Source organism: Grus americana, chromosome 16, assembly GCF_028858705.1.
Source record: "Grus americana isolate bGruAme1 chromosome 16, bGruAme1.mat, whole genome shotgun sequence".
NCBI lineage: Eukaryota > Metazoa > Chordata > Aves > Gruiformes > Gruidae > Grus > Grus americana.
The window spans coordinates 12,400,874-12,415,129 of record NC_072867.1 but is presented as its reverse complement, the minus strand read 5'-3'; the positions used below and the strand labels follow the sequence as shown (position 1 = coordinate 12,415,129).

At 39.1% G+C, this 14,256-nt stretch overlaps 1 protein-coding gene across 4 annotated transcripts in view; it reads left to right on the top strand.

Annotated features, from left to right (window-relative positions):
- Window positions 1-14,256, top strand: part of LOC129213945 (transmembrane protein 132C-like) — a 219,445-nt gene that overhangs the window by 154,556 nt on the left and 50,633 nt on the right. For all 4 annotated transcript variants that reach the window (XM_054844831.1, XM_054844830.1, XM_054844833.1 and 1 more), the window contains one exon: window positions 8,083-8,260. In XM_054844831.1, the coding sequence (XP_054700806.1) occupies window positions 8,083-8,260 (178 nt within the window). The remainder of the gene's footprint in view (window positions 1-8,082; window positions 8,261-14,256) is intronic.

The following is a 14,256-nucleotide window of genomic DNA, read 5'->3' as shown; positions in this document are numbered from 1 at the left end:
CACATCTGATTTACATATGCAGTTACATATAAATGTGATTTGTCTTGCTACCTGATCATAATGCAGTTGCATCTTCAGTTTGTTTCAAAAGAGGTGCAAATGCCTGATACACTTACATCTGCATGAGCAATACCTGGAGGGATGGTATGCCTGGCAACCAGCAGTTAGGCTGCATCCCTTTCTGTGATCAGTGTGTCATTTGGGGGCATAACACACCACCAGTGCCTGGTGCAGTCCAGTATTTGTAACCAGTTATTACCGAAATCAACTGCTCATCTGTGCCGTTTTGATCATATTCTCCAAATCTCGTTGCTAATTGTGGGTACCTTGATTGTTTTATGTCCCCCCAGAGAATACCAGTTTGGCACCTGGGAGTGCATGCTCAAGAAATTGGTGACCTGTCTCTTGAGTCATGCTGCATTGTAGTTTCTGCATGAGTGAAAGAGGAGGCCAAGTCCGTCCAATTCATACATGGATTTAGTAAATGGAGTACCTCGTTCTCTACCAATCCCTGGGGTACCATTGCTTTATAAATGGAATAAAACACACATGCAAGATATTTGTAATAATTCATAAATCCATTGTATAGGCTGCTTTTTCAAAGATGTTCTCCTGTCTCTGAATATGTTTCACTGGCTGCTCCCAAACTACTGAAGTAAGCAATTAAAAGTGAATGATAAAACATGCATTTGTGTATTTGATCTCATCTTACTGCTTCTAGCAGGCTGAAAGAGCCATATAATCTAATGCCGATGATCAGAATGATTCTGACTTCTTTTCTCCATTTGAAAGCACTGGGTTTGGAGTGGATCTCTCTGAAAATCTCTGCTCAGGATCTCCTTTCCAGTGATGTCCCTTGGAAGATTTTCAGTGCTTAAACATTTGCTGTCTCCAAAAGAGGAAAATACTGCTTGCTTACAGTGATTCTGGAGAGATTCCAGCACTGAATGAATACTAAGTAGAAAATGTCCTTCTCAGAGGCAGGAAAAGATGATGAATCACTGTGAAAGCTTATTTCTTGACCAATCTTCCTATGTGTTTTGTTATCTGAAATTGTAATGAAGACATTAGCAGACTAATATCTTGCACTAACTGAATGAAAAATGAAATAAAGGTGGGAGATGATAGCTCAGTACTGGGATTTGCACATAGCCTTTATAGGATGGCACCAGTCTGAGGCAGAGGGTCGCATGCCTGCTTCCTTTGGGAAAAGGTAAAAATCAATCTCATCTACCTTGTGCCTGAATGTGATGTAGTATCAGAGAAGACTAATGAGCCTGCTATCTTGACTGCAGCATTTATTGGTGATTAGTGACTCTAAAAAACGCTCTGCATAGAAGGAAGAAATTGGTGAGTTATTGTGATCCTCAGTCAGGTCTCCCTCCTTTAATGTCTGTCTCATTCAGCTTTCTGCCTGTCCAAGAGGGGAGCATTTCTGTTTTTCTGTACTCTGATTAGCAACACAACTTTTGCTGTTTGTTCTAGCACAGCAATTTACATCACTGACTGAGATTAGCATCTGTGGGCAAGGCTTGTACAGAGAAGTCAGATAGGCACTGCATACTCTTAATTTTATTTTTTTTGAGACTAGAAGAAAAAAATATTTTTCCTATTGTTCAGCTGGGAAATAAAGACACAAAGATCACACCCCAGGCTGTCTCTACCTTATGCCACCCAGACAGTGCATAGGTCGTCAGCTAAGAATTTCCCTCACAAGTGGGAGCTCTCAGCATCATGCAGCAGTTGAATCATGAGTGATCTTCTGACTCTTTCCTATGTGGCATATGGTTGAACCCAGCTGAGATCCTGGGGCTCAGAACCAATGTGATAAAGGTACCATATTCAGGTGCCTAAACTAGCAGACAGAGAGAGGTTTTTTAAAGCTCCATTATGCCTAATTCCTATTGATTTTATTTTAGCTGTAAGGATCTGTATCTTCATGTCTTGCCTGAGGTCATTAAAGGATGCTGTGGAAGAGCTGGGAAGTGAAATGAGATTTCCTGTCTCAGTCCAATACCTTAATCAAAAAGCTATGTTTTATATCACAGTTTATGACAAGAAAGCTAAGAAACCTTATTAACTAATCTAACTCTCATCTGGACTGTATGAAGAAATCTAGTACAGCGTTATATCATCCTTTCGAAGATATACATATATATTATGTTATGTTACTCAAGAGTTTGCGAAGTTATACCTCAGATCTTTTCCTTTGAAGACCTTCATAATACTTTTAATGTGATAGTTTTCCATGAAATTATGTCCTCCCTATCTGGTGATTGCCAAAATATATCATCCTTTTCTTTCTCCTCTGCTGGTTTTTATTGTTTAAAGATGAAAGCTAGGCTAATATTGCAAAATAAGAAATTCAAACTGCATTTTGTCTCCAATAGTTGGCATTCTTCTTTAATTACCACATGCTTTCCACGTTTTTTCAAAGGGATTACCTCTGTAACAGCTCTTATTAAGGACCTTCTGAAAAAAAAAAAACCCAAACCCTTATATTAGGCATTTGTACTCCATTTGATCAAGTCTTTCAGAAGGGAAATGGATGGCTTAAGGTCCCAGTGGTGGATATCACAGCGTGTAGCTCGTAGGTGTCTGATTCAAAGCAACCTGGGTTGCTAATGACCCACCCTTTGTTAGCATTTGAGTGTTGACTGCGTGAGCAAGTTGATGTGTAAAGAGCTGCCCACATAATTTCATCATCTTTAAAGTCATCATCAGTCATACTTTCCAGATAAGGTTCTAATCTCTGTGTTTTATTAATTTTTCTTAAATTGCTGATCATAGGGTGAGTCCATTGAAGATAGCCCAGTTATCAGATGTGGTTAGGAAAAGGTGAGGGAGGAGCAAGAAATTGAAAATAGCAGGAATAGAGGAACATATGTCCTGTACCCTATTATAGTCTTTTCCAAGATGGGAAAAGGCATTGGTGTATATATCTGAGTGGGCTGAAGTACAGATTGTGTTGGGGTCCAGTTTGACCATTGACTTTTGATAAGAGTTCTTCTCTGTACATGGTAGTAACATACTTCAATACATTAATTTTAGTGAACAGTAAGATGTGGAATGTAACTGAGGGATAATGGGGTTTATACTCTTTTCAGTTTTTTATGTCATTTAGTAAGTGCTGATCTTGCATTACAATGTCACTGTCAAACTGGATAGCATTAAAGAGGAAAAGAGTTGCTAAATTTTCAGCAGGTCGAAGTATTCTCAGATCCCTAGGCACTTGCAGGAAAAATCTCTTGGAATAAAGTATAGCTAAAAACTGTTTTTAATCGAGGCTTTTTAAAATTTCTCTTTTGAGAGCCACTGTAATAAATCAAAATTATTGATTTAGCCTGTAGCAATCCTAAGATTCACTCATTCAAGAGTTGAAACTTCTCTATTACTCAGAGCAATAACCCAACACTTTGAAATCTCTCATCAGAGACTCCTGGTCCACACATGTAGACAGGCATTCAATGAAGATTTCCATTTGTTTATGGGTCTTACATCAGCTGAGATCTCTGCGCTGCTTTTCTGAGTAATTATCTGCCCGCCTTCTCCCACTGCATCCTGTGAAAGCCTTTGCAGCCCTGGGCCTGTGGTTCGCTGTTTCTGGGCTCAGCTGAGCCCTGGCCATGCGTGGCCAGTAGAAGCCATTTCGGCATTGACAAGTTTAACATCATTCCACCTCTTACTAGACCTCTGCAGAGAAATAGAAAATGTTTTGCATCCTAGCATCTGTGCTGTTACCCACATTGTGAGTCTGCCCATGGGTTTACGTGTGGGTTGTGTATACATACCATGTTTTAAATCCCCTGTGTTGAAGAGAGGGTTAAGTACAGCTTTTGATACAGCCAGTCCTGGGTATCCATATAAGAAAAATCTCCTTCCAAGGGTAAATATTTCTCAGGGCACTGAAAGTGTGAATGATCAATAAATACTTGCAAAGGAATGCTTAATATCATACTCAAAAATATTCTAAAATCAAGAATCCTGACTGAATTAACACTAGTTGGTATCAAAAGCGTGTGTTCTGCCCATATAGTTGGCAAGAGCTGGTGAATTCCATGGCGATTTCTCCCTATGTCACCTCTGGTTTGCCTTTTATGCATTTTTTGTTATCTTTCCATTAACAGAATATTTCTGTTCCACCTTCTTTTTCTGAAACTGTGCTCCTCAGAAACATTCACACAGCTCTGCAGCACAGTTCCTCCTCATTCTCCTGGGGTAGTAATTTACTGCTAGCCTATGCCAGTAGTAAATTACTAACCCCATCACTAACTTGCTGGCTCAGCTGCTGTAACCAATAAGTAGCACCTAATCATTGCCCATCTGCTCCAGCAAAGGAGTAACTCTGGGTTCAGTGCTCCTCACGCCTCTGTGCTCAGACCCAGAGCCAGAGTGGCTGTTTAGCAGATGAAAGGGAGTTCTTACTCCCTTGTGCAAGCGCATGGTCCAGTCTAGCCCTGAATGATTAGCATATTTATAAATTAAAATAAATCTATGCAGTGAACTGGCCCAGGGGAACTCTCAATCCAATCAAATTACACTCATATATCTACCCCAGAGCAGTTCTGTAGAAGCCCTGCCTTCATGAAGCTTCATTTGTAATCACTACGTGCTGTGTACTTTAGAAAAGTTTTATAATTACTTGCTGTTCCGGCTGCTGAGCAGTTCTAAATGTTAGATATTAAGGAATTGCTGTTTCAGTCAGTGAACAAGGTCTGAACATTAAATGTGCTTCATGAGAAGTTTTTTTCTCAGCCATTACACATCTCTGAAGGCATATTTTTTTTCAAGTGGATGCTTTCCCAGCTGTTGATCATCTCTCTGTTTTTTCTGTATGAAGAGAGAAGGAGGAAACTGATGATAGTGTGACATTGTAAAAAGGCTTTATCGCTATGGAGGGAGATGGGTGCATTACTCACAAATGCAAGCGTTGAAATAATTATGCAGGTCATCCTGAGAAAATGCCAATAAAACCTTTGTCTTATACCATGTGTATTTTTGGACATTTTTGTGTCACGTATTTTACAGAAGAAGTATTTTAGCAATGTTTTACAGAATTCCATAGAAGAATTTTGGTACCATTTTTGTATCTCTCCACCGCTAGAGCTTGATACGTCAGGAAGAAGCAGCCTATCTTTGTCATGGATCAAGAAGATGAAATAGCATAGGTCAAGAAGATAAAGGGTGAAATAGGTCAGTGAGTGGTACCAAGTGCTTGGTGAGAGCTGGAAATCCAAATTAAGCAGGTGTTTTTGAGGCAGTGTTGTAAATGGTGATAGCAGTGATTTCTTTCACAGAATAGCTCATCAGTTATAAAAAATATGCCTCATGTATAGAATGATGTTGAAATTTAAGATGCATAAACTGAAGACCATTTAAGACTATAGAATCAAGTGCTATGGTTTCCATTTCCATTGATATCAGAATGATGGTCCAGTGGTTAACAAGAGACTTGGAAAAGCATGGATCAGTTCCTTACCCTGTCCCAATCTTCCATATGAACTTGTGTGTGTTACATAGCCTCTCCTTCAATCCTTGTACAAAATCGAGATAGCTATGTCTGCAGTGGAATGGAGAAGAAATTTAGACGTGTCTACATTGAGAGGTGACTAGTCCCTGCCTGCAACATGATCCCTGGAGAACTTCCCAAATGCGTCTGCGTGTGTACATGCTAATGAAGCCAGCCTGAACGAAGGTTCATGCTACAGGTGATCTCAGGAATCATGTAGAAAAGATGTGGTCGTCTCAGACTGTCCATTTTCAATCATAAGACATCATCACAAGGGTGTGTGGATACCTAGCTGTGGCCAGCTACAGCAGGCACGCTGCAGGTAAGTGTGCCATGAAATGCTACATAGAAACAGGATGCCAAAGATTTTGTTCTGGGTATTTCCCTGGGTAGGTCAAAGCCAGTCTTGAGTGTTTGCTGCAGGTAAATAATATGGACAGCTCATGAGCAGAACACCAGGAAGCTCTTAGAAATTATCTGAAGGACCGGGGAAAATTAGATACTGTCAAGCAAGAGCTGGGAGCCAGAAGGAGTGATCAGCCCTCACCTGAGTCAGTGCATCAGGAATCAGTGGGCTGGCTGGAAATGAGCTCTTTCCCACCTACAGCTTCCCACCTAGAGCTCTCTGATCCTACCGGTAGAATTGTGGGGCTTTTGTTGTAAAGCTACACATTTCACATCTGCTCAGAGGCTATTTAGGGAAGCGTAGACTTCTTGATCAGGAAAACTTTCCTGACATATATTATCTCTTAGAACAGCTTTGATGTGTGCAAGGATTTATTCTCTATTTAACATAAGTGAAAGCACTGAGATAGTCAATCACATGTAAAAACTTTTTCTCTGTCAGTTACTAAGCATCAGATCTAGAAATGGTGAAAATAATGGCATCTCAGGTGTCATTAATCTAAGGCATAATGGTGCCTTTAACAGCTAAATGAACACTGTAGCTCAGGTCATTCAGGTATCTTTGCATATAGTCATGCTTTCAAATAAATTATAAAGTTCAATCCAGTATGTATTCATTTTAGGATGTCCCAGAACTGTGTAAACTACAGTTATCGCTGTTGCCTTGTATTTACAAGCTGTAAGATTTATTTAGTAGGAAATCTTCAAATGGGAATAGGCTGGTCTTGAGTTATGAATTCCTAAACCCATCCATCTATCGCTTTACTACACAAAAATCACTCTTTAAATGCATGGAGGAAGTACACCACTATTGCAGAAGTATTACAATTTCTCTCTTTTGACACAGCAAGAAACCAGCAAGGAAATAAATTCAAAGCATTAGGCAGTATTAAGACTTTTCAGAGTAAGCCATCCAAATGAAAACCCATAATCAAAATAATAATTATCAGGGGAACGCATTTGCTTTCAAAGTAATCATGCAAAGTAAAGCACAGAATATGTCTTAAGTAATAAAAAATGGTGATTTCTGTTTAAGAGGTAAAAAGAAAGTCTAGCACTTTAGAATATAAGTGCTTTGTACATGATCAGTTCTCGATGGATTTTCTCAGAAATGGACCTTCGTATATTGTACACAAAAAAAAAAAAAAAGAGGAAAAATGGAAGCTGTTATGTGATGAATGCATCCAAAGGTGTGATGAAGCTGGGATTGAGTTACTGAAGCTAGGAAGATGCCTGTCTTTCTCTTCATTTTAAAATTATTACAGCGTAAGGTTGGATTGAAGTAATATTCTGTGAAATATTGAGACTTTCTACACTGTGGAAAGACATTTAGAAAATTCCAGCAAAGTTAATGTATGTTTTCTGATGTAAATAATCTGTACTTTTTTTTTTTTTTTTTTTATTAAACTAGCAGGTAGTCCAGCAAATTTCTTTCATATATTCTTTTTATTTCTGATGTAGTTAAAGAAATTTAATGTGAGGGAAAGAATTTCAGTATGTCTTTTCATATTTGTTATTCAAATTATCTTATGCCTCCTGACTTCACAGTATATTTTATCTGCCATAGCTTTGTTCTTTCTGTTTGATCTCAGCTAGATGGGTTTGTAATTTCCAGACCATACCTCTTAAGTTTAGACTAATCTTGTCATTTTGCCATTTAATCATGTTAATTTTTTAACGGTTTCAATGCAGCATATATGAATTGCAGTTACACTGAGTTTCATTGCTAAGGATTTATGTGATTTTGATGGTGGACATATACAATGAGTCTTGTTTTTCTTTTTGGCTGTGCTAATTCTGGGCTCTTCAGTCTTCATGAACTGCACTGGACTTAACTTTGGTTGATCGGGGTCAAATTCCATCTTGCAGTAGGGTTGAATCATACTTGCAAAATCATAAAAAAACATGTAATGGAATAAGTATATTTTGCTTTCAACAGATACAATATCTTGGATTTTATCCTTCCATATAGTGTTTGTAGTAAGAGCAGCTGACCCATTTTGAATAATTCCAGTTTGTATGCTCTGAAGAAGTTGTAGATTGGAAAAGGCCTCATGTTATATCTGCATATAAATAGCTGCATTTTCCAGTAGCTAATATGATTCACTTCATTTGCCTTCTTCAGCGAAAGTAATAGCTCTTCCCTTTCCCTGTTTTCCTCTTTTCAGAAGTTTATTCAATGAGGTCGTGCAGATGAACTTTGAAATAGCCAGTTTCAGCAGCCTTTCTGGAACGCAGCCCATCACCTGGCAGGTGGAATACCCTCGGAAGGGGACAACAGACATAACTTTGTCTGAAATCTTCATCTGCCAGAAGGATCTTGTTGGAATTGTTCCATTGGCAATGGTAAGCAACTGTTTCAGCATGCTGTTCCATCTGATATGTATGTGGTCTGAGAAAACATCTATCAGGCTTCAGACAGACTTGCAAAGGAACACTTTCTGCCCTGCCTCCCGTTTTACAGCTGTATAGGACTACTTGCTAAAATCATGCCCGCATTTAATGGTCTGTACATGTACAATTTCAGTTCTTATAAACTTACCACAGAGCAAAGGGATGCTGCCACTTTAAAAATCTCTCTCTGGCTTTAAATCCTGAATTTCTGTCATGCACAGTTCCCTCCAGGCTACCAGCTGGTAATACAAAGCCAAGTAGATTTACCTTCCCAATTCTAATTGCCATTACATGGCTTGAACTTGCAAGCTGTAGTGCAACTTCAGAGGGCCTTGAGCACCTTCTGCTAAACACTAAGTTGCTTGGTCCTTAGGCTCAGGCTGAGGCTGATACTAATTTCTCTGGCTGTTTCCCTAATAGTGTAAGAACCTGTGGTTTCAAGGAAGAAACAGAAAATAAAAATAGCCTCAATAATACATTTTTTAAAAATGAAGTATAGACTTTCATGTGGAAAATGCCTTGGATTAAAATCTACTTGCTCTGCTTAGTGTTGTAGCACCAGTTGTGGGCTACCTACCTCCCTGTGAAATCATACCTGTTGCGTGTCTTTACAAGGCTCACAAATGTGATTTGAGGAAGCAGTGTTTCATTCTCCTCCTCTGGCTCAGGGAAAGTGCAAAGCACTTTCTGCAAAGCAAGACTAGGACAGTGGGAGCACTGAGACTTAGCAGTTAGGGCTCCCTCCTGCGAGTGAACAACCTGGGATTAAATTCCTGCTCCAAGTCAAGCAAAGAAGACATTTCACTGGAGTTGCATCTCAGTTGCACTGGTTTTAAGCAGACATTTTATTTTCTGTGGGATTTAGGTACATGCTGAGAACGTTTTCTGCCCTCACAGGTGAAGTAGGCACTGAGCATTTATTTTGGAAGTCCTGCCAAACCTCAGGAAAGGGAGAATCAGAAACCTGCCAGCTACCTAGAACAGGACCAAGTGGCAATTAAAAAGAGGAACTGCACGTGCTGCTGTTAGTCAGTGTTAGAGCTTAGGATTGGGAAGAAGAGTTAGACATATCCATCCCACTTCTGAATTTTGCCTCTCCTGTGCATAATCTTGGTGGTGAAATTCTGAAAGTCTTTTCTTTGAACAGTAGTTTGCAGCAGATAATTAGATGAACATTATTTCCTGGAAGTCCTAGTCTTCGATATATTCTTCCCCTTTGAAGAGTAAAACTGCTGCTCATATCAAATGAGGTCATGCCCAGCAGTTTCCTGATCCAAAGTCTGTTAAGTCAGCAGAAAGCCTGTGCTACATTCGAGATCTGAGAGGGAAATAATTGTCCTCATTACCTGTGGAGTTGAACAGGGAATACACATTTGAGCTTCTGTCCTCTAAAGACTTGAGAACGTGCATAAGGAAGGCTTTTCTGCTCAGATTTTATCTTGAGATAGACACCTTCCATAGCTTCCAGTGCCAACTGATAGACATCTGCCTGCTGGCAGACTTAACATCTTGTTCATTTTTTGAAAGAATTCATCAGCTTCTTCTCTGTATTCCATATCTGAGGAAATCAAGATTTTTTTTTTTTAATATCTCATAACAGGGTCTAATGCCTTTGCACTTGCATAGGAAGTTCAAGATTTGCTTGCAGACTTGTGTCTATTCTAGATTAAAATTCATCCACTTACAAGGGTTCCTTTAAGAACTGGAGATCTGAATTAATGAATTTAGCAGTGTATAAATCATGTAAGGTGAGATCCATTATTCCCAACAGATGTACCATTAGGCACTCTGGGTTGTGCAAAGGATTCAAACAATGAAATCATTAAACCTTTCTCTTTGCAAAGCTTTCTTGTGTTTGGTTATCTCATTTCTGTACCTTGTGATAACACTTGGCTGGAGCCAAAATATACTGTGTTAAGAGAATCCAGTCAGATGGGATGCCAATGCAAAATTGGTTTTGCTGGCAGGATATTAGTAGATAAAGGGAATTTTCAGAGTTTTCTGTTAGCTAACACTGCATATCCAGCCAGGGTGCTTTCTTCATTTAGGCATTAATCTCTAGCTGAGCTGATTACCTGGCAGGTCTCCTGTTCAGAAACAAGAGTCACACTGAAAAAAGAAGGGGTGATACTGTATCTACTGAGAAGTTAGACCACTCTTTATCTCAACTGCACACTGTAAAGCAACAGTGCATTATTGTGCACAGAAGTTAAATCTCAGTGTTTATCAGTAAGTGTGTTTCATAATGCTCTAGAGGGTAAAGTAGATTCTGTTGATTTAAGCATGGAGTGTTCCTACAGCAAAACCGCTAACATCAAAAGTAAAAGCTGTCATTCCGAATTTTTAAAGGTGGCGAAAAAAGGGAAAGAAGGCACTGCCCAAACATATTGTGCTGGATTAAGGTGTAGAATCTGATTGAGTCTCTGCTATTGGTCTGATGGGCATCCTAGTCAGTCTTCTGGGAATGAAAGCAGCACACCTTTGCTTGCTTTGAGTATAACAGAAAGGTTGCCTCTGACTTACAGAGTAAAGCATGTCTCATGTGAGTCATTCCAAACTTATGAAGCAAGAAAGATCATGTATCTTTTATAGTCCTATGCATGATTACGTTACAAAAAAGTAGTAAGATGAAAAAAAAGTAGGTGTTCAAAAGGTTAGTGCAATTGTTGCTACAGTATTTTGGAATGAAAGAGATTAAAGAATAGGCATTGTCAGTAAGAACTGAACCCGGAATTTTAAAAGAGCCTTATAAGATGTGGATCAGTGGAGCAAGCGGTAGGATACAGCTGCAGAAAAATCAATGGAAATTCATCATACAGTCAAAAGAGAGGGTTTTAGTAGAATCCGTATTCTGTGTGCCTAGCTCCTGCGCTAAATAGTGGATACAAGTAAGAAACAACAACAGAATGATGCTGCTACAGTGAACGCTACAGTGAAATAAAAGGAGCAAGAGATATCAGAACTACTGGGCTGAGAATAAGTGTAGTAACTTTTTCCCAGAAAAACAGTGAGATGTAAATTTGAGGTTGTTGTGGTTTAACCTGGAGGCAGCTAAAACAACCACACAACCATTCACTCATTCCCCCTTCTCCACAGTGGGATGGGGAGAGATTTGGGGGAAAAAGAAAGGTAAAACTCATGGGTTGAGATAAAGACAGTTTAATAGGACTGAAAAGGAAGATAACAACATCAACAACAATAATAATAACGATAAAAGAATATACAAAAGCACGGTGCAATTCCTCACTCCCAGCTAGTTCCTGAGCCGCGGTCACACCCCTGGCCAGCTTCCCCCAAGTTGTATACTGAGCATGACGTCATATGGTATGGAATATCCCTTTGGCCAGTTGGGGTCAGCTGTCCCGGCTGTGTCACCTCCCAACTTCTTGTGCACCCCCAGCCTCCTCGCTGGCAGGGCAGTGTGAGAGGGGGGTGCAAACATTGCCTAGCAACAACCAAAATATTGGTGTGTTATCAACAATATTCTCATCCTAAATCCAAAACACTACACCTGCTACTAGGAAGAAAATTAACTCTATTGCAGCTGAAACAACGACAGAGGTAAGTATATTTTTTTCCTGAGCTCAGAAGTTAATCAATCTGACTAATTTTGGAGGACATTTCACCCTTCAAGGTATTTAGAGAAAAAAATGAGACTGAAAAGTTAGAAAAATGTAATTCTACCTGGTTCTGTTGCTTTCCAACTCTCACATACCAGAATTTTAGTTAAGTGGGAGGTGATGCATCAAAAATAGATCCTAGTCAGACATATATAGTATTCTCACTACCAAACTCTTGAGTATAGCACTTCGTGCAACCGTCTACTCACTATATCTTTCATGCAGGCTGTATGAGATTTTATATGTCTCACTGAAAGTATGATATTTAATTTATATATTTCTATCATTGGATAGCTATAATTAACTGAGGCAAGATTTGTAAAGAGGTAATGTCATTTATTAGACCATCTGATACAGATGGAGAAAGATAGATACTCTTTCAGGCACACAATCCCTCATTCATATCTCTTGACTCACTTAAATCACAACAGCTGCAAAATGCTACAGAAACTGGGGATTGTAAAATTCATCAAGTAGGAGAGTTAAATAAGAAAATAAAAAGATTTCTTAAGGCAAAACAGAAAATATATCCCACTGTGTGCTGACAGGAAAAATCTACCCAAAAGATTTAATCTTCCAGTAGAGAAAATATACTGTCTGAGCTGTGCCCTATTCTGGCATTTTTTATTTCATGTTACTTGTTGCAGGATCAATTAGGAAAGTGCTTTCATAGGAGCTTAATTAATTATCTGCTAAGCTGCTTTTGAAAACCTCCTCAATTAATCACAAGTAACCTCAGAACTTGCCAATTAAGGTGTACAAGGTTGCTTAACTTACTTTCCACATTCTCCTCAAATTTCTAGCCTGTCATGAGCAAATGCAGCCAACTATATTGGTTTTGCCACTTGACTAGATTAAAAAACAAACCCAAAATTGTTCACATTTGTAGCATGCACACACACACAAATCCCACTGAAGAAGTCAACATGTTCGCGTTCAACATGAGACCATATTTTGGGAAATTTAGCAAGAGATTTCTTTTCATGCTTTAAATGGATAATATATATTTGTAATACTATTCAGTTTGCTTTGGGGTAGAACAAGATAGAAGATGTGTATAAGTTCATTGTTTGATGCCAGTACGGCACATTAATATTAAAGGAGAACTTCTTCATGGGAGCAAGATGGGGAATCAATGGTTTAATATTTATTCAAGACCATCTGGGTCCCTGTATATAGAACTGAAGTAGTAGTCCTTCAGCAGCAGGATAAACTCCCTCTGAATTAGTTTATCTCCAACTATGACTTGCATGAAATCCAGGTATGTAAAGTGCTGAAGCATAAACCCAATGTCAGGAGTCTATTCTGAGAGTTCTAGTCTGAATTTACTCCAAAAGACGTACGTGACCATGGGAAGCGATGCAACTTGCTCATCCGTGCATATTTCCTCTTTAAAATAACACCGATACCAAATTTTCAATGGGTCTTTCAGGCTTCATTCATCAGGCTCTATAATCCATTGATAACTGCTTACAAGCAAATCAAAGTTGGAACAGGTCTCAGACATTTCTTAAAGGTTGTTGCTGCTGTTTCACACTTCACGGGCCCAGAAGTTTGTCTGTGCTCCCCAGCTGTATCAGTGGGTCTAAAAAAGATACAGTCTGTCTCTACTTGTCCTGCCTTTCTACTGATGTAAACTGCATCTTTTCCTTGTGTAATAGCATCCTGTGAACTGCTGGTTAATCCAAGTTCCGATTTTTTATGTAGAGTATCCCAACAAACCCAGCAACAATGTGTAACTGAGATTCTCCTTGGCTTCTCATTAGGCAGTACAGTTCCACACATACTTTTTGCTCAGCAGTAAGTTGTTTCAGCAGGAAATGCTTGGTTTGTGTGTACCTTCCTTTACATTTAGAACTCAATGTATTGACAGTTCTGCTGCAGAAGTGAATGAACATCTCAGATGCAGAGCTGTGACTCAGCCAAAACCACTTTTTGACATTTTTATGTATGCTCATTAACTTGCTTTCCATTAAAACACAGGTGATCGAAAATTTAGCTCCCAAAGCAATGTTTGTTTTATATACACATTTATGTATGACATTCCCTAAGGTAAAGATGTTTTAAGGTATTTCATTGTAATGAAATCCCTGTAATACCATTTTAAAATATGGGCCTAAATAAATAGAGTTTTCATCCCTGCACAGTCTGTGACTTCACACCGTAATGCTCTATCTGTTCCAAGTTCACAGAAGTGCAGAATTCTCACTCCTGTTAATCTTGGAGTCTTGAATGAAGTGGGGGGCAACAGGCACTGAGGAGCTTTCCAGAAGATAAAATCTGCGGCCATATAAGCACATCCATGTCCTGGTTTAATTATCACAAACA